Source organism: Sorex fumeus, unplaced genomic scaffold (assembly GCF_029834395.1).
Source record: "Sorex fumeus unplaced genomic scaffold, SorFum_2.1 ptg000008l, whole genome shotgun sequence".
Lineage (NCBI taxonomy): Eukaryota > Metazoa > Chordata > Mammalia > Eulipotyphla > Soricidae > Sorex > Sorex fumeus.
Genome location: NW_026606065.1, coordinates 6,266,441 through 6,288,240, shown reverse-complemented (window position 1 = coordinate 6,288,240; position 21,800 = coordinate 6,266,441). Strand labels below are relative to the sequence as shown.

At 38.6% G+C, this 21,800-nt stretch overlaps 1 protein-coding gene across 3 annotated transcripts in view; it reads right to left on the bottom strand.

The window, feature by feature from the left end:
- Nucleotides 1-21,800, bottom strand: part of PHIP (pleckstrin homology domain interacting protein) — a 138,221-nt gene that overhangs the window by 98,628 nt on the left and 17,793 nt on the right. For all 3 annotated transcript variants that reach the window (XM_056108720.1, XM_056108729.1, XM_056108733.1), the window contains exons 5-7: nt 19,362-19,512; nt 19,170-19,268; nt 4,836-4,996 (exon numbers count right to left, since the gene is read on the bottom strand). In XM_056108720.1, the coding sequence (XP_055964695.1) occupies nt 4,836-4,996; nt 19,170-19,268; nt 19,362-19,512 (411 nt within the window). The remainder of the gene's footprint in view (nt 1-4,835; nt 4,997-19,169; nt 19,269-19,361; nt 19,513-21,800) is intronic.

Sequence of the window (21,800 nt, the reverse complement as noted above, 5' to 3'; positions counted from 1 at the left end):
TCCACCCCTCTCGGAGAGCCCGGCAAGCTACCGAGAGTATTCGATATGCCAGACACAGTAACAACAAAGTCTCCAACGGAGACGTTACTGGGCCCGCTCAAGCAAATATTTAACTAAATAAGGGCAAAATTTAAATTTATAAATTTAATAGTGCTACAATGTAATGACTGCTTACTGTGTACTCTATGTGTACTATAGTACTTATATGTTTATCAAATACTCCCACAGAAATCCTGTGGAATTGGTACTTTTTATCTATTCTGCTCCTTTAAAAACAAATAAAGACTTGAAATCAATGGGTGGCGTCAACGATTCAAATTGTGATGCTAATAACTGGTAAAGTTGTGAGTTGTGAGTTGAACCAAACAGAAGTCAAGCTTAATTGATAGTGTAAGCTTAAAAGTTTGGTATCATACCCAACAGTGTTCAAAAAATGGCTATTAAAAGACATGTCATGCATACTCTACCACTTAGTCATATTTCTGTTTCCCAAAACTGATGCTTTCCTGATCAAGGCTACTGTGCCTGTGTCCCATATAGAAAGGAATAAAGATAAGCAGTTCCTTGGAATAAAGGTATCAAATACACCTACATAAAAACTTTAATAATTAAAGTACAAGGTCTTAAAATACCAAATGCAGAAAGTACTGAATGATCTATTGCTGAATTATTTCATTAATTAACAACAGTGTGTTCTCTCACAGAAACCTTTCACCAGTCAATAATGATCTATAATAATGCTTTTTCCTATCAATTTTAAGTCTGATTCTCAAAACATTAGCAGCTAGCGTGTTCCCAGTCAGATGAGGGAAGGCCAACCAGCAAGCTACTTTTTAAAATAATATGAACAGCGAAAATTATGTATCCCAGGGCAGGAGTAATAGTACAACAGGTTGGGTGTTTGCCTTGCACGTGGCTGACCTGAGTTCAATCCCCAGCATCCCATATGGCACCCCGCACACCACCAGGAGCAGTTCCTGATTGTAGAGTCAGGAGTAACCTCTGAGCATTGCAGGGTGTGACTCAAAACAGCAAAAAAAAAAAAAAAAAAAAAAAAAAAAGACAGAAAGAAATTATGTATTCTATTGAAACCTCTGATGACAATACAAGGAAAAATTAAAGAACAGTGCTTGCTTATCTATGAATTTATCACAAAGTAACATGTCAAAATGTGTATCTGAAAATCACCTTTAGAAACTAGAAATGAGGACTAGAGGTTCAAAATGGCAGCCCACATGAGCAATGTATTGTATGCCCTGAGTTCAATTCCCAGCACCTCATGTCCCCCCAAACACCACCATTGTTCCAAAGCATGGCTGGGCTTGAGCAACAACAAAAAAAGTGGGAGACTATGAATTTGGAGTAAGTAATGAATTATGACACCTACTTTAAAGACTTCTGACAAGACCACCAAGAAAAGTACAGTGACAAGTTCCTTCTGTTTATGTTGACAACCAAAAAAAATGATCTAAAATAGCTTCTTCTTCACTTAAGCAGAATTATATCCCATCCCCCTCAGTCCCTGGCAAACAGGAAATAATCACAGCTGCAACTCACATGCTGTCTGAGGTCCTGGGTTTATTCCCTAGAACTTTACCAACTCCCTTCCCCAACCACCACCACCAACAGAGAAACCAACCCAAAACAAAAGCATCAACAAAAAGACAGTTATCTATAGCTTATAAGCCATATATTCCCCTCCACACTCTACTCTGCTTTAATAAACAAACAACTGAGTAAGCATGGGTGGAATCAATTTTAATTCACAAAAATTTTGAAATTTAATTCACTTAAAGGTCAAAAATTTCCTAATTCCTTCTTCAAGAGTGTTGCTTTTCTAACTCATATCTACGATTCAACTAAATTCCTACATCAATAGTATTTTCCCTCAAACATCTGAGATTACACATTCAATTTAAATCAAACCACAATGTTTTAAGAACAACAGAAGCTTACCGTTATCCCTATTATTTAAAAAAAAAAAAGCAATTCTTACAAAAAACATAAAAACTGCATAACATATTTATTTACTTTTGGTTTGGGGGTCAAACTCGATGGTGCTTGAAGATCCCTTCTTCAGGTTCTTAGAAAACTATACAGTGCAGGGAATTAAACCAGGATTCCAGTAAACAAATCATATACTCAGTACATCTAGCTATTCTCTGACCTCATATATTTCATTTTTTTTAATTTTTTTTTTATATATTTCTTAGTTCAGGGTGAGTTAACTATACTGACCCAAAATAAAGTAGAAAGCACCAAGTCTTTTCTCATTATTTCGGTTTACTACCACATTAGCACAGTGGTAGGGCGTTTGCCTTGCACGCAGCCAACAGGGCTGACCCAAGTTTGATTCCTCCGCCCCTCTCAGAGAGCCTGGCAGAGCCTGGCAAGCTCCCCGTGATGTATTCAATATGCCAAACACAGTAACAACAAAGTCTCCAATGGAGACGTTACTGGGCCCGCTCGAGCAAATCGATGAACAACGGGAGGACGGTGACCACATTTGAAAGAATTTTTTTTAACTGAAATCCTAAACTTATTTGAGAGTTGAATCTGAATGTTAGTGTAATAAATCTGAAATGGCTAAATGTAAATAAATTTCAATATTTGAGAAATAAAGACTATTAATGGGCTATCAAGCACTTAAGCAAATAGGTCTATTCACTACTCTCAAAATGCAGTAACCTCTCAATAAAGTATTTTAAAAATTCTTTTATTTTGCCTCATAAAGATCAATGGGAATATATAAGAAGGTGAAAGGGGAGAATATTATGAAAATAAATGAAAAGGTGAGAGGGGAGAATATTAAAGGTCTACAAATGCTTAGAATGAATTCAAGTCAGTTAAAAGTTATGTTTAAGAATGGTTTCTCCACTGTTGGTGGGAATGTCCACTGGTTCAGCCCTTCTGGAAAACAGTATGGACGATTCTCAAAAAATTAGAAATTGAGCTCCCATTTGACCCAGCAATACCACTCCTGGGAATATATCCCAGAGAGGCAAAAATGTATAGTCGAAGTGACATCTGCACTTGTTTGTTCATTGCAGCACTCTTTACAATAGCCAGAAACTGGAAGAAACCTGAATGCCCAAGAACAGATGACTGGTTAAAGAAACTTTGGTACATCTACACAATGGAGTACTATGTAGCTGTTAGAAAAGATGAAGTCATGAAATTTATATACAAGTGGTACAATATGGAAAGTATCATGCTAAGCGAAATGAGTCAGAAAGAGAGGGATAGACATAGAAAGATTGCATTCATCTGGGGGATATAAAGTAACAAAGTATGAGATTAATACCCAAGAATAGCTGAGATCAGCACCAGGAGGATTACTCCATAACTTAGAGGCCAGCCGGGTATCCTAGAGGAAAGGGCAGTTCAGATAGAGAAGGGAGCACCAAATACAGGATGTTTGGAGGATCCTCCCAGGAGGGGAGATGCATGTCGAAAGTAGACTATGGACTGAACATGTTTGCCACTCAATGCCTCTTTTACAGACCACAACACCCAAAAGGAGAGAGAGAACACAGGGGATTGCCCTGCCACAGAGACAGGGGGGATGGGGGGATGGGGGTGGGAGGGATATTATCCATGGTGGTGGAAAATGGGCACTGGTGGAGGGATGGGTATCTGATCATTGTATAATTGAAACCAAAGCACAAAAAATTGTAAATCTACAACTGTAAAAAAAAATAAAGGGGGAAAAAAGAAAAAAAAATAAATAAAAAAAATCACTAAGAGGAAAAATAAATGGTTTCTCACATCACACTGTTTGGTGTTCTACAGATAACTGAGTATACAGATAGAAAAGTAAATTTAAAAACTGTTTACAAGCTTATTTACTTAAAAGAGGAATTTCTAATTGTCAGAATGTAAAACAAAATTAGCAGCTGCTTTCTTCAATGACAAGAATAAGAACTGTCAGTTCCATGCCCCACTTTCTTAAAAATCTGAATAAAATTTACAATCTTGTGAATGAATGCATACCTTCAGCTCACAGACCATTATTTAAATACAACCAAAACTGTGTAGTATTACGCTAGAGGATATGAAAGTCAAAGCATATTAAAATAAAAATGTTTCCTAACATTAACAATAGTGAATGCTATTATATCTTTATATTAATAAAAAAGTAAGCTCAAGAAGAATACATCAGATACCAGTAGAAGGAGATGCTGAGGACTTGAGTAAGTAAGAAAGAGTGATATGCTCAAAACTTCCTACCACATTTTTTTTCTTTTTGGGTCACACCCATTGATGCACAGGGGTGACTCCTGGCTCTGTGATCAGGAATTACTCCTGGCAGTGCTCGGGGAACCATATGGGATGCTGGGGATCAAACCCGGGTCAGTCGCGTGCAAGGCCAAAGCCCTACCCACTGTGCTATCTATCACTCCAGCACCTCTACCACTACTTAATGCGAAATTTCCATAATTTTTCCATAACCATATAGTTAATGTCAAGACATTTAATAATACCCTACAATACCCTAAAATTGGCTGAACAAATTTTCAAAATACTTGGCTTTAAAATTATTATTAAGAATGGTTTCTCACGTCACACTGTTTGGTGAAAAATATTCTGTATTTAATATAATATGTGAAAACTACAATAACTCCTGCTATATTAACTGTTACAAGGCTACATACATGTCTTCCAGGAACTTTCCAAATTAGGACAAAGCTCTTTCCAAAGTAAAATCTTTTGTTATAATCAACTGTTTTGCCTTAATTTTTAATTTGTTATTAAAAGAACAAACATTAATTTGGTTACATGTTCTACTATATGCAATGTATCATATATGAATTAAGATTTTAAAAGCTACTTACAGTAAATATCCGTCTGCCAGTTCGATCAAAAGTTACACAGTACACAGATGATAAGTGTCCTAGAATTCTTTTATGCATTTTCATGTGCTGATATACTGCAGTTGGGACAAGTCTCTCAAGCCTGTATTTCCCATTCAACTTCCTTGAAAACAAAGTATCAGCTACCAAGAAAAAGGATAAAAAATTATAATGCAGAAATTAATTTCCTTGTCATCTTTCAACAATGTACATGTACCAATTTCTCATTTGTTAGCAAAAATTTAAAAATTCTCCTACATATAACTACTAGCTAAACATCTTCTGATCAATAAGAACACCTTATTTTACCTAAGCTAGGCAGTTTTCCTCATTCATCATACAAGAAAATTCAGTTAAAGAACCTGTATAAAAACCACAATGTAGGTGCTAGAGAGATAGTACAACAGGTAGGGTGCTCGTCTTGCACCCAGCCGACCCAGGATTCAGTCCCAGGCACTCTCTAAAGTCCCCTCAGGCAGGGACTGATGCCGGAGTTTAGAGTACCCACTGGGTATGGCCCCAAACCCTAAAAATTAAAAATAAAATTTAAAATTAACTGCCTCCACCTACTTCCAATCATTGACCAGTCCCTTTGGCCCCTGTTTTTTTCTGGTCTTGGATATTAGGATAGTTAGGAAAGAGAAGGGACCAGCACGACAATAGGAGTTAGAAATGATCATTCTGGAAGATAGCAGCAGTGCGGATGCAGGTGACCAAGACAGTTGGAGCAGTGGTGGCTCTTGGAATGTTGAACTGGGGCGCACAAGGGCACAGCCACTACGTAATTTGCAGGAATAAATGTTAAGTGACAATTCTTTTAAAAGGCACTTTTCAAGGCCAGATTGGCACCTGGAATTGCTGTGGTGCCCCAAGCTTCCACCATGAGCAAGAGTGGCTTGTGCAGCTGAATGGCCCCAGAAACTTGCAGAAGCTGTGCCAGGACTAAAAGCCACTGTCGCACCCATGGCTCAGACACCACCAGGGCAGACCTGCAACTTCTTTTCCCTGCAACACGCCACGCTATCCTCAACGTACTGTGGAAGAATACTTCCCTGAGCGCCAACTAACTGTAGACCCAGGATGAGCTCAGGCCCTGTTGGTGCAGTGCCAAGACGGAGAACGGTAGCAGCTCTGGACCTGGTCCTGGTCCCTGCCAAGGCCCCTGCTGCCTCTACTTCTGGAGTCTAGGGGTTGCAGTAATGCTAGCAGGTTAACCTGGGCCCACAGGGTAAATGCACCAGCTGCCTGATGGTGCCTCCAGACTTCCTGATACCCCAAAATCACTGCTGTTTCCCTGACAGGATTCCAACTACTCAGGACTTAGTTTCCAAAGAAATTAAACTGCTTAAAGTTAGACATGTGGGAGTCACACTCACAAAACACATCTGGCTCGGCCATATAAGCTCATTTATCTGCCTTGCTTCAGAAATGCATAAATATGTCTCAAAAGAGATCAAAAGCTGCAGTTAATCTTGGACCTATAGAAGACGAACAGACTGGGGTAGATGGGGGAGGAGGGGAAGAAGGAGGTGTTAGCCTGGTGTCTGCCCAAATACAGCCACAGCAGCCACTTGCTTCCACAATCCAAAATTGCCACCATGCTCCAGCCAGATTCCACCATCTCAGGACATACCTCACTGAAATATTAATCTGCTGAAAATTCATATATGTGGATTTTGTGGCTGAAATCTACAGGCTTCCATAGGCAATCTCCCCCTCCCCCCCAACCTCCCTGTACTTCCCAAAGAGCCAGCAGTCATGTTCACACTCCAAAGCCAACAGCCAGCTAAAAAACCTCCAGCTGTGCCTTTCTGATAAAAATACTGAATGCCCTGCACAAACATGATGACCTCTTAGTACCTGTATTGCAAACCAGTCCCCAAAAGGAGCGAGGGAGGGAAGAAAGGATGGAGGGAGGAAGGAGAGCAGAGAGAGAGAGAGAGAGAGAGAGAAGGCTGGAGCAATAGTATAGCGGGCAAGGTGCTTGCCTTGCACACAGTGAACTGGGATGGATCCAAGAACCCCATATGGTCCCCTGAGCACCATGAGGAGTGATCGCTCATAACAGAGCTAGGTGTGGCCCAGAAACTAACGAACAAGATAAAAATAAAGAGAGAAAAGCGTGGAGTCAGGGGGGCTAACAGCCTCAAGCTTAAAGTCTAAACTGTCTACCACATATATTTATTGCTAAAAAATAATTTAATAAAAATCACAATGTAAGGCATAAATCTAGGATTAAAATTCAGACCTCCTTACTCTACAGCTAGTGCTCTAAAAATAATAATCATTTTGAATGATATATATATTTCTTTCTTTTTTTTTTTTCAAAAATATCTGAGGGGCTAGAGCGATAGCACAGCCGGTAGAGCATCTGCCTTGCACGCAGTCGACCCGGGTTTGATTCCCAACATCCCGTTTGGTCCCCTGAGCACCGCCAGGAGTGATTCCTGAGTGCAGAGCCAGGAGTCAGCCCTGAGCATCACCGGGTGTGACCCAAAAAGTCAAAAAAAAAAAAATCTATGAGATAAATTAAAGGGTACTTAAAATTGGACCAGGGACTAAAGAAATGCCTTTAAGGCACTAGCCTGTTTTGCATATAATGGACCTGGTTCAAAGCAACCTCAGCATAAGATTTCCTGAGTACACAGCCAGGAGTCAGCCCTGAGCACTTAATACCCAGCCAGGCGTAAGCCCTAAGTACTGCAGAGCCAATCACACTCTTAACTCCTCACAGACACACAAAAAGGAGGCAGTAACTTCTACTTTGTGTCAACCAACAATTCTTGAGTACTCTTAAGTCTGATATTTCAAATGATGTCCAAATGAAGGTAAAGGCCCTCCCGTTGATCGTCGATTTGCTCGAGTGGGCCCAGTAACGTCTCCATTGGAGACTTTGTTGTTACTGTGTCTGGCATATCGAATACTCTCGGTAGCTTGCCGGGCTCTCTGAGAGGGGCGGAGGAATCGAACCTGGGTCGGCCATGTTGGCCGCTTGTAAGGCGAACGCCCTACCGCTGTGCTATCACTCCAGCCCGTCCAAATGAAGACCAAAGAATAATTCTTCATTATTGAAAACAATATTAAGTAGACACTGCAGAGAACCAACCCAAGTAGGCCAGTCTCCAGGTCAGATCTCTGGAGTCTTCTCTGGCTGGGAAGAGCCACCTACACAAGACTTCCATTGGCATATGAACAACCCAGCTTCACAACAGATAGGACAGAGTCTGCAGCTGAGCTGACCCAGGTAGGCCAGTCTCCAGGCACAGATCTCTAGAGCTTTCTTTGGAAAGAAACTCCCACCCTGCTGGAAGGCCCAGGTCCACAGCTCCTTGAGTAACATCTCCAATTTCACAGTACCAACAGCCCAGCAGAACAAAAGGAAATTAAGACAAGAAAGTTACATGGAGGCCCACTGAGCTCAATCAGCAGTAACAACAGCACAGAAGGCTCAACTAGCACCACAGCTCAGTAAATCCTCACATAATGACTTTAGTAACAGAATCATGAGACAAGCTCTATGATTCCCTTTCAGTATCACATGTTAATTTAGCCTATCACTTATATATTTTTATCTCCACTACCAGATGCTAACTTAAGATCCTAATGGGCAGACATTCCCTCATATTCATGTCCCATAACCAAGTATAGTTTTTAAATAAATTAATTTTAGTTAATAATAAGATATACAAGATATTCGACTAAGTCTGCTCTATGGCAAAGACAAATATTCACACTGTAAAGAAATGAAGAGACTAATTTTATTTTTGAAGAAAAAGAAAACGTCTCTAGAATGACAGGAACTTTTATACTAAACCAGAACAAGAACTGTTAAAGATATGGCATCACAAGGAGTAAGTTCTCTATGTGATATTTTCATAGTGTTTCATCAGATTTTACACTGCTCAGTTATACTTCCTACCACTAGGTGAAGAGAGGCAGGAAGGAAAAGAGCAATTCCCAGCCTCACTCCTCCGAGAACCTCATGGGGATTCCTGCAAAGATTCACCCTCAGCACAGCAGAAACACAGCAAACAATGGGAAAACAAGTAGAAGTCTAGTATATCCTCAATGACTTCAGTGACACCATGGTGAGGATGATTAAGGGTGTCTGATTAACTCAAAGAAGCGATGGCACAGGCAGTCAGCAAACCAAGAAAATATGAGAGCCAAAATAAGGAAACGACAAGCAGAAATGAAGAGCAACGCAGGCAGTATGAAAAACTCAATAGAAGCACTGACCACCAGAGTAACAGGAGCTGAGCAAAATACCAGAAGCTTTTGTTTTTTGGGGTGCCGATGGTGCTTGGGAGGCTAGCAACTGAATGGGGGTCCCAAACCCTCATGCTAGCTCTCCAGTCCTTCATTGTAGTTTTCATTCGCATTTCCCAAATACTGCTGAGTGTATCTTTTCACTATTTAGTCAATAATTTCTTATCTACTACTAATCTAAATATGATACATCGTATTCACCTACAGGTCACCTTTCTCTAGTTCACATACAGTCATTTTTCAAGGATTGTTTTATTTGTCAAATAATAATACTAATTTGCATCCAATGTAGAAAACAGCATCAACTAAAGCAATCTTTCTCATATACATCATAAGAAAATTTTTATACATACTTTGAAACATGATGTATTCCTTAATGTGCACAGCATCATAAGGGTTCTACGGTTTTTTATTGATTGACTGGCTGATTGCTTTTTGGGTCACACACAGCGATGCACAAGGGTTACTCCTGGCTCTGCACTCAGGAATTAATTAACCCTGGCAGTGCTCAGGGGACCATATAGGATGCTGGGAATCGAACCCGGATCAGCTTCGTGCAAGGCAAATGCCCTACCCGCTGTGCTATTGCTCCAGCCCCGGGATCTACGTTTTTAAATTCAACTGACATTTATGTTCATACTGACATGGTAGAGATAGTAAGCAAATTAGTTTCACTCAACTTTAATTTCTTTATTATATTGCTGGAAATTTTTTTCACAATACACTTTCATATAATGCTTTGACATCTCAGTAAATTTTATTAATATTGTTTTCCTTCATGATTTCCTTTACTGCTTTAAAGAATCCTCCAATCAGCGAACAGTACAATAAATATCTACATGCATCCCCCCCCCTTTTTTCCCTTGGTTTCTGGGACAGACCTGACTCTGCTCCAAGATTATTATTCACACAGCTCTATGCTCAGTCATCACTTCCAGTGGGATTCAGGGACCATGTGGCGTACCAGGGATAGAATCAGGTCAGCCACATGAAAGAAAGAGACCCATCTCCTGTACTATCACTCCGACTCCCACATTTTTTTCCACTTTTGCAGTTTAAGTTTCTTACTTAACTCCTTAATATATCTGGCGTTTATATATATAAAATATCTTAAGAGATCATTCTCCACAAATATTCACTCATTTGGCTTCTATCTTTATACTTGTTTTTTCTCCCCATTAAAGTTTGATCACATTAGCTATTACTTTACTAGGTCAGTGGAACACATGTTTGTTGTCAGTACCATAATTTCAAATCAACTTATTCAAAATACATTTTTATTTGCAATCACAGAAAATGCTCATGATGATGAGCATAGAAAATCTTTCTATTCAGTGACATGGTGCTTTCTTCCTATAGCTGGACCCAAATTTTCAACACAGATGATTACAATAAAAATTTTTTTTCACTATATAAATCCATAGTATTTCAACCAAGTTTCATGGAGAAAAATGGAGAGATGACACAAAAGACTTAACAATTTTATTTTTGAGAGTAAGAGTAACCTGACAGGGGGCAGATAAATAGTATGCGGTTAAGGTGCCTTGTACACAGCCAATCCCAATTTGATCCTGGAAACCTCATTTGGTCCTGTAAGTGGTGCTGGACCCTGAACACAGCGAGGGGGAAATCCCTGAGCACTTACCAGCTAAGAATCAAAAATATACAAAGACAAAACAAAACCCAAAAGAGGCAACGGAAAAACCTTATAATTGTATTTTTACATTAAAAAATACATAAAACCCTAGAAATCGAAAATCAAGGCAGTAGAACTGTCAACTTCTTCTGAAACATTTTGGATTATTTATCTCTGCTAATACTTTGGAAAGAAGACAAGAAAACACAAAGCACAACTACAACTAATTAAGATGAAAATTAAGTGCTTAAAAAAAAACTCAATGAGGAAAATCTATATTTAGTTTGAGTTTGTAATTTCATACTTTTTAAAAAGATACTAAGAACATACAACACGTTATGCAATGCCGGTAATGTCTGTTCTGATGTAAATAAGATGTTCCCTGATACCTCAATAAAAAGGTTATGAAACCTATACATTTATAGATGTTATTTTTAAATTCTGAACTAGAGGGTCTCATAATTAGAAAACCCTGCTGGAAAAGCATTAGGTTTTTTTACTTACCAAAACCTAAAGAATCAAATTCTGTGATATTAATAAAATCAGAAGAAAAAAAAAGATATAATTCAGAAGATCACTCAGTATAACGTAGACCCTTTCTTGACTAAGAAATGTGTAGGCAAGAAAGAATCATCATCATGAGCATTTCACAACATTATTTAAGAGAATATTTATAAAATTCATTTTACAAGATTTTGACTAATTTTATTCTGTGGTTTGGGACAAAGGAAACGCTTGGAAAACTCCCAGTGGCATTGAAAGTAAAAGTACCACTGTACTTCTCAATTATAATAAATAACCACAAAGATAGTAACTAAATTAAAATAACAAAGCGAGTGAATTCTACTATGCAGCTCTTACAAAGGACAAAGATTATGCAATTTGCTGGTGGAACAATAGGACACCATGCTGAGTTAAGTCAATTAGAAGGAAAAAGATATAGAATGATCTCACATAGGTGGGCCATAAAGATACAGGCAAGGTAAGAGCAAAGAGAAAAAAGGCAACACAGTGGGAGAACTGATCCACAGAACTAGGTTTTGGGCAACTGGGGGTGGTTAAAGGGACTTTGGTGGAGGGTGGTGGGTATACTGGTAGTGGGTGTGGTGCTGGAATAATGTACACATAAAACCTCATTAACAATACTGTAAATCACAGTACCTCACCTCAAGCAATAGAAAAAAATTTAAAGATTTTCCAAAAGACAAATGAATTCTGAGTCATCAGTACAAACATTTCCTCTTCATTATTAATAGAGATCTTCCAAAAGTAAGCTTAGCAACTCAAAATTACAAGAATTTGAAAATTTATGAAATTACAAAGTGATAAACATGTAAGACCATATGAAAAATATTTGAAATTATCTACCCCTTCAGATAAGATATCACTCACTTTTATCAATAATTAGTATAATCAGTGACCAGATAATTAGAACCATTTCTATAGCACAGCAGTAGGGCGTTTGCCTTATAAGCGGCCAACATGGCCAACCCGGGTTCGATTCCTCCGCCCCTCTCAGAGAGCCCAGCAAGCTACCGAGAGTACCTCGCCCGCACGGCAGAGCCTGACAAGCCCCCAAGCTCCCCGAGACGTGTTCGATATGCCAAACACAGTAACAACAAAGTCTCCAATGGACACGTTACTGGGCCCGCTCGAGCAAATCGATGATCAACGGGAGGACCGTGACCGTTCTATAAACATGACTTTGTTTATCCCTACTCTAAAGAACTGTTTCAAAATTACACTAGTGATTACTAATAGACAAATCTAATATGTGGTAGGTATAAAATACTTAAGGTGCAAAATAATATTTACTTTTAAGTGTATAGAAAAGGAGGTATGACTGTAGGTAGACATCAGAAATAATTATGTCATTTTCTAAAAGTTATACTAAAGCAGAGGTTCTCAAACTTATCGAGTCACATGTCCCCTGAATTTTCAGGAAAAAATTCAGTCACCATCCCTCTAGTACCTCCTATAAGTAAATAGAAAGGGGCCCCTAACTGTACCCAACGTTACTAGCAACACCCTGAATTGTTTCAGGGCCCTCTGTAGGTGGTATCACCCACTTTGAAAAACTATGTAGTAAACTGAGGCATCAAACACCGAATAAGTAAATAAATAAATAAAAGGCTATAAAGAAAGAGTAGAAAAATACCATGGTTGATGTTTGAGAGGTTCTTACCAAAAAGACTGGTAGGAAACAAGGCAATAAAACACTATCATGGAGGTTGGCAGGTTTTGAAAATAGTGGCAGGTACTAATTAAATACTTTGTTACATTCTAGAGACTATTCAAGGCACTTTACATAAAATCTAACTTAATCCTCATCATCTTTATAAAGTGGGTATCACCACCACCTGCAATGAAAGACAAACCTTTTTTTTTTTTAAGCAAGGTAGTATTTATTGAATGAAATGTGCTTAGAAAGATGTGAGAAGCTTGTTCTTCAAGCCTCAGAGGGGAGGGGAGGGGAAGGGAGGGAGGGAGGGAGGGAGGGGTGAAAAGAGAAGACAAGAAATAAGGTGTGCAAGAGGAAACACAGTAAAAGTAAACCAAGAAACAGAGACAAGCAAGATACATCCCCAAGGAAGAACATGGGCTTGAAGAGGACGCTGAGAGACACTTCTTATCAAAAAAAGAAAAAAAAAAACCTGAAGGATAAAAAGTAACTTTTCCAGAATCTAGATCTTAATAGGTCTAATTCCAAAGAGTGCATTCTTAACACATGCTGCCGCTCAAGTACACAAATGTCAGGAAAAATGACTAAAGGGAATTTGCAAAGTTGTTCAGAAAAAATAATCAGTGAGAACGATTTCAGATCTTCCTGCTTTTCCAAGCTTTCTCCACTAAGCATATATTATTCACTCAGATTAAAATTTTAATTAAAGTATAGCTCAGTCTGCCTCAAGAAATTAACATTAAGGTAATCTAAATGATCTGAAGAAATTATTTTCAATACAAAGATTAAGAAAAGTAGGCCCAAGGACTAAGACTGCACACAATTCAAATATATTTAATTATATAAAAATCCTGAGACTGCAGAATAAAGTATATATACACTATACATAGAAAATAACCACTCTATATGACACTAAATTGGTATTTCACAAAGAAGTCACCTCTGCTTTGATGATACAAAAGCGATAAAGAACTGTCAGTTTTTCTCCTGAATCTTATTTTTAGAGACTTTAAGAGAAATAAGGCCAAAAGGTGTAGTTCATGTCCAATTTTAACAGGACTGTATAAAGAGGAACTTTTAACATGTAATTCCCTTAAGAGACAGTTACCCCAATTCTGAGTTTACTGCTATTAGTAGAATATGAACAACCAAATATGTGTAACTTGAGGGCCAGATATAATTTGAGAAATGATTTAACACAAGGTTGGTTAATTTCTATAATACCAGTTAGTCTCCATATTATCCTGTACCAGTAATTAGATACTGAACAAAACAAATCACTGTAACAATAAAAGTTCCAATTTTTAACAGGTCTGTAACTTTCAAAGGTAATCTTGTAATCATATTTTTTACATCCACAGGGAAAAGGGGGGGGGGGTTGGAGAGCAAGACAGAGTAGAAGAACAAAAGGAAACAATCACTGCAATCACAACTTCCATGAGCACATCCCTCACTTCAACAGATTAGGGTGAAGAGTAACTAAATCTCCAAATATCTACAGATTTATGGCTGATGTTTGTTTATACTTCCTGTTGAAAAATACTGTTTTTTACGGTTTTACGTCACAAAAACAAAAGTCTGATAACAAACTCAAATAAATGAAATCAAATACTGAAAATAGTGCTAATTCCTAAGAATTATGCAAAAGTTTCATGAACCAAGGACCTAACAAGAGACAATTAAAAAAAAGACAAGAGCATGATAATTTACAAGAATTACACAATCACGACATTTGTATTATGCCTCCTCTTTCCTGGTAACTAGATGATGCTTCTTCAAACAGAAGAGACACTGACATTATTTTGAGCCTAAAGTAGTAAACATTTTTTAGTAATTTTAAGAGGAATTTTTTTTAAAAAAAAAATTACTTTGAGTGGACTTTACTAGAAGAGAACCTGTATGCACCAAATATGGGCTAAATGATGTACAGAAAAAAAGACAAGACAGATATTTCTTACATTAAGAAAAATTACAGCCTAGAGGAAAGACATGAGAGAAAGACAATACTGAAGTACAGAAATTCCTGAAATACATGGCAAAGAATCCTAAACATAGGGGGGTGGATTATCATGACGTCGGGCTGATGTCTTTGGAAAGCTGACATTTAAACTAAGACCTGAAAAATCAGTAGCCAGAGAAGGCTGGAGAGATGAGAGAAGGGCATGTATGCTGGTCTGAGGCTAGAAAGACAAAACATCCAAACCTGAACATGTAGCATACTATTAATACACAGGGCAGAGAGGGTAACATGTAAAACAAAAGACAATGAGAAGTTAGGACTCAGACTACAGAGTTCTTTCTTAGTTATGTCAGGCATTTTACATTTTAGATATAAAATGAAGGGATTTTTAATGAAAAAGAGATTAATAAACTACATAATAATTGCAGTTTTATCTCTTTATTATAGTGAGAAATATGTAAGACATTAAACTGAAGCAAAAGCTAGTATTTCAAAAGAAATCTGGACCCAAAAGACAAAATTTCATTTCAGGAAACAATATCAGTTTGCCAATTAGATTCGTAAAGCTTCCTCAAATCATTTAATGCTCTCATTCAATGGAAGTATGTTATCTGACAGTACACAAAAACTTCAAATTCAAAGACTCCTGTACTCAAATCAATAAATGGTACAGGTGGTAGAAGACTAGGGCATAAGCAATTGCAGCAAAGGCAAAAAAAGGTACTGGATGTGATACAAAGTGCGTAAGATCAAAAACAAAATAATCAGGTAAATAACTGAACAAATTACTACCTCTACTAATTTTTAGTTTCCTCTTTACAATGTGTTGTAAATGCAAAGACATTATACATTAGCATCTAAACTGCTCTTAAACAATCAAATGCACATATGCTGCAAAAGTAAATCTTACTGAACAATCTTGTCTTTTTTTTAAAGATTTTTGAGTCTAGGTTCCAAGAGATGGCACAGGGGTTTTTTAAAGATTTTTGAGTCTAGGTTCCAAGAGATGGCACAGGGGTTAAGGCGCTTGCCTTACATGCAGCCAACCCCGACTGAATCCTCAATATTACATACTACCCCCTGAGCACTACCAGATGTAATCTCTGAACAGAGAGCCAGGATTAAGCCCTGGGCAACACTGGGTATGACCTAACTACATACAACCTGCCCCTCCCCCCTAAAAGCTTTTCGAGTGTTTATTTCCTTGAGGTCATGTCTCTTCTGCATCCTTCTTCCTTAAAGAATTGAATAAACTGCTGCTCTGTTTACATTAAGGATCTATGCAGCTGATTATGAACTGCCCAGTTAGTATGTTTAGGAAAATGCTCAAGATTCAGGTCCAAACTGGTAATAAGTCAGACTTTATGTAGAAAAAGTTTACTTGCTTCACTTCAAATACATACATATGAAATCAACATAAAACCCATTAATCAATCTGGAAATACACATGATCCAAATTATAGAGAGAAATGAATAAAAACCAGTGCTTCCTAATTGTCACTGGAACTGCTTGCCAGACACATGACAAAGGGGAAAGGGATACTTCTCTCTCATCACACTTAACCCCTAAAACCAAAGTTAATCTACTGACAAAAGAAAATGGAACACATACACAAGAGCAACAATCTAAACTAGACTAAGGAAATTGTCAGTTTCCCCTATCTTTAACGTCATTTATAATTTTTTAAAAAAATAAGCAAAGGAAAAAAATACATACATAATGTCTTTCATACTTCGGCTTTACTTGCCCCAGGAGTTGGAGGAAATACAAACACATCTTTGGAGTCATTCACTCATTACTACCTTTTTTCTTTTTTCTTTTTTTTTTATTTGGGGTGGGGCTGAGGCTGGGGCCTGAAGCCTGTGATTTGGGACACACGTGGTGGTGTTCAGAGACTATTTCCAGCTCTGTACTCCAGGGATCAGGAGAAGATGGGGATCAAAATGGGTCAGCTAGATGCAAGACAAGCAGCTTAACTCAGATACTGTATCTCTGCATTACCTGTTCTTAGAAGGCAAAACAAGAACTGAGAGAGTTGTAGAAACAGGGGAAATCTGAAGTGAAGGAAAAAAAACCAGTGATAACTGAAAATGTAGGTATCATTTCATTCTAAATTTGTTTCAGTTTACAATTTTATCAGTAACCTACTGCCTGTTCATTTAATATTTACTGATACTTAGAATTGAGTAAGACTCTGTATGTCTAATTCTGAGTAAGAATAAACTACATTTTATTCTTCAAAAAAAAGAAAATAAATAAAAAGAAATAAAATAAAACCCTTCAGGAGCTAACTATTCTTCAGAAAAAAACAAGGTAAATGAACATATTTTCAGTGAAAAGCTAGAAGTATAATTCTGTCCAGTGTTACTTGTGTTACCCATTGTAGGCAAAACCACTCCTGGGGGTGAGGGAACACTGAAATGAGAGGCAGCAGAGGGGCAGTTGGAGAATGAGGTGTAGACAGAACTTCTGTTGGTGCACCCAAAGAAAGTAGATTTCTGGGAGAGAGGAAGAGGAAGCACAACAACTCTGTTGTTTTTTTTTCTCCAAAGAGGCGGCTAAGTTGAGGACCTCTGAGACTGCACTGGTCTCGTCCGGGAGCTGGATTTTATAGTCTCTGAGTCTTGGCCGTCTCCTGCCCCTGCGCCTGGCTGTTCCTCGCCGGGGTCCCTTGGAGGGGAGCGGGTTGAGCTTTCCTCCCCGCCCCAACCAGGGCTCCGGCAGCAGAAGACCTCCAGGACCAGCCACCGCCATGCTGAGACCACTCTCCGCACACATGAAGGTAGTGGCAGAGGGACAAAGTCACGCGGGTTCCGGGGCCGAGACCTCCAAGCCTACTCGAATTGGAGTCGAGCATCTTCCACCCAGATCCTCCAAATTCCAGTAGGCGGGGGTCACACCCACCACCTGGCCCCCTGGCGCCGTGTAATCCCATCAACGGCCAAGAACCAGAATAACTATAAGTTAAAATAAAAAAAGGGATTGGGCAAAAGTTTAAAAGGGTAGACTACAGGCCTCCGACACCAAGAGCTGAATGACCACCAAATCTGGGCCCAGCAGCACACAGCAGAGAAGGCTAGCCCAAACCTGAGCAACACCATCAGATAAAGTATTATCCAGAATAGGTCCTTAGTCACTCCGCCAAGCACACCCCCTTCCCACATGCAATTCATAAATGATTTTTGTATGGGTGATATTTGTGTGGACACATCACAAAATATAACTAAAGATTACTCAGGAAAAGAGTTCAAAATAATCCAGAATACACACGAGATACACACAAGAAAGGTATGAAATACCCCAAAACAAACCCGTAATACTAAAAAAGAGATTATAATAAAGATAAAAATAGGACAGCATATGTTAAATTACAATTCCAAAGAAAACATACTTCTAAAAAATGAAGACTTTTCAATTCCAATAAAAAAAAAAACATTAAATCAAATAATAAATCTTACACTAGAAAACTAATTTGGGTGATGTTATAAGGATTCAGGTAGATGGTCTGCTGGCAGTATAGGTGTAAGACTGGAAGGCATTTCAAGAGTAAGATCTACCAACATCAATTTTCCCTCTTTAAAATTTTAAAGGCAAGGTGGGACAAGAAAACAGTGAAATTTTAAAGGCAGTAAAATGCACAAAGCTTTAAAAATATGTAACCAAGTATTTTTGTTTCTCATCACTGTAAATGATACACATTTTAACAGATGCACTAGAATCAACCTGCCAACAACTAATTAACCTGCATTATGTATAATACATACAGAATTATACATAATGACTTCTTTACTATTAGGATTAACCAAACAATCTGAGTCTGTAGTGTTGGAATGCTGTATACATGAAATCCCATAATTAAACTTGCTATAGATCAAGGTGCCTCAAATAAAATTTAAAAAATAAAATTTGAGGGGGGGGGCCTTGAGTGATAAAGAGTACAGGGGGTTAAGGCGCTTGCTTTGCATGCAGCCAACAGGGGTTTAATCCCCAGCATCCCACATGGTTCACTGAGCAATGTCAAAAGTGGATCCTAAATGTAGTCAGGATTAACTTTTGAGCATCGCAAGTACAGCCTAAAACACAAAAAAATAAAATGAAAATTTTAACTGGGCAATAAGGCAAATGCATACAATGAAATTTTGAGTTTTTTCCCTCAAATGATAGTGTGCACAATATGACTTTTTAATTTCATGTAACTAAAACCATTTGTATTTTCTGAAGCACTTTGGGAAAGGTTAACAACATGGAAAAGAATTCAAACAACTCACCAATGCTAGGTGGGCTACCATAGTTAATTGGTGACTCAGGTGGCCTTCCACAATGTAATGCAGCAAGAGCAGATCCTTTCCACACAACATGTTTGCAACCTATTAAACAAAAGTGTGTTATGAATACGAAGACTGGACATAAAGACAAAAAGTGTGAAAAAGAGTCTACATTCCATTTAGAAGTTTTCATACTTTTATTTGTGCGAAGCAAGGACTGCCTTCCAGCTCCTAACAAAGTTTGTACTCCAGGAACACTCTGGGGAATTTCTTGTTCAAGAAGCGGTCCTAATCGATGACATATTTGCAGCAAATGATCAGGTGCTAAATGTCTGTAATACTTCACCTATTTTGGGGGGTTAGAAAAAAGAAAATATTTGCTCAAGTGACATAATCCCATATAGTAAATAAAGCATTTTTTAAAAAATAGTATTTTGTTCTACTAATCAGTTCTTGAATGATTTGCCTTTCATTCTGTGAAATTACTTTATTCAAACAATGAAATAGTTACCCCAAACATCATTTTAATCCACTAAGGAAAAATGTTAAGAATTAATACAAGAGCTGCGTAAATCGCTCAAACAGCTAAGAAGTAGGTTTTACCCCGAAGGGGTCCAAGTTAATCCCTGACACTACCTGCATGGCCCCTAATGTGCGCAAACTCAGGACCTTGAATGTGAGCAGGTGCTTTATCACTTGCAGTCACCTCCCAAGACCCAAGTCAGATTATAACGCTCTCCAACAAAATTTAATCAAATTATGATTCTCAGCATTATGAATAACTAAAGCAGAGGTTCCCAAGCTTATGTGGCCTACTCCCTTTTCAGGAAAAAATAATCACTCTTCAGGCCTTAAAAAATCTTCCTCTTTTAAAGTAACAGGCTGGAGCAATAATACAGTGGGTATGTGGCCTGCACTGCAGCCAACCCAGTTTCTGTCAACCTGGTTTCAGTCTCCAGCACCCTGTGTGCCCGCCTTCCCCACCACTCCCCTCACCCATACATACCCACCCCCATCCTGCCAGGAGCTTCCCGAGTACCACTGGGTGTGACCCCCAAATACAGAAGAATAAAAATACGGGAACAAACACACCTCCCATCCCCCACATCTACACCCAAACACACACACACACACACACAGAGTATCCGAAGCTACTAATAATCTCCAGACCCATTCCAGAGGGATAGATAGAATCACCCACTTTGGGAAAAACTGATCAACATCAGTATACTTCACCCCTTTCACATGTGAGGACCAACACCTGTACTGCTTAATGTCCACAAACTGGCAGTAAACCCAAGGCAGCAGAACAGTAGTTTACATTCTTTCTACACCTACAGCATGGACAGCATGGTGAGCTGAAGACCACTGATCTAGGTAAGTTGAGTCTTAGTCCTAGATGAGGTGGGAATTACATGTAAATACATATGAGGCTTCAGTCTGAATAGTGATTAGCTTTTAGACGTATTCATAGTGCAACATAACTAAGTTGCATGAATAGGATAAGATTTTATTTGGTGTATGCAGTATAATTCCCCTTTAAGCAGTGATATCACTTTGTATGAGATGATTTCAAGATCACAGGGCATTTGTGAAACAGCTTAAGTCTCCTGAGCACCCAGGAGTCCCACCTCATCCAGTAAAAAAAACTAAACAAACAAAAAAAAGACACTGTGCTAAGAGTGACCCCTGAACACTGCCAGATATGGCAATATATATGTATAATATATATACATTTATCCTAGTTAAGCTATATATAGAGATTTTCCAGTAGTGCCAAGGCACATACATGTCAATACTTGGCCCAGTTGTGTGTGCAGAGAATTTAATGCTGCAGCACTACTGGGAGCAGGCTACAACCAGTGGTGCAGGTCTGGGAGTGAGGGTGGGCACGTGGTGCTGGGGACTGAAACAGGTACTTTGCACAAGGCAAAGCACAGGCTCTATTCCCTTCAGCTATCTCCCACACGTCAGTTTTAAGAGAAAAGGAACTCCGCTAAAGTTGTGCCACATTGGCATTAATCAATCTGCCTTTTTTTGTATGTTAAGGATATGGCAAGCCAAGTAACGAATGAACAGATGCAGACTTAATTTAACTTGTGATACAGAATATATGTGTAAATATTTGTTGAATGACTACTACCTATAGGGCATCCTGCAACATTAGGGTCATGAAATAAAAGTTGGTAGAAATACTAATACATGCCCCATTTATTAAGTCAGTCGCAACCAATTTAATTAGCATGTGGCCAAATCAGCTTATCTTTAAACAATGAAACAGAGTAAAAAGTATTGTGTGCATATGTGGCTGTGCATAAACACAAGCAGTTGCTTCCTCCTGCCTATTGTTTGTTTTGCTTTTCTACGGGGAGGGTTCAGAGGGTTTAGGGCCATGACCTCTCAGGGCTCAGAGGCTATGCCTAGGTCTGGCCTCAGGAGTGACTCCTGGTGGTGCTCAGGGACAATCTGTGGTGCCAGAACTGAACCAGGGCTGGCTGTATGCAACCCTCTACGTTCTCTCTCTAGCCTACCAACCAAGTATTCTCAATTAGAGGGAAAATTTAAAAACAATAAAATGCTAAAAAAAATTTTAGAAGACTCTTACACAGCACTGGCTGGAGTGATAGCACAGCG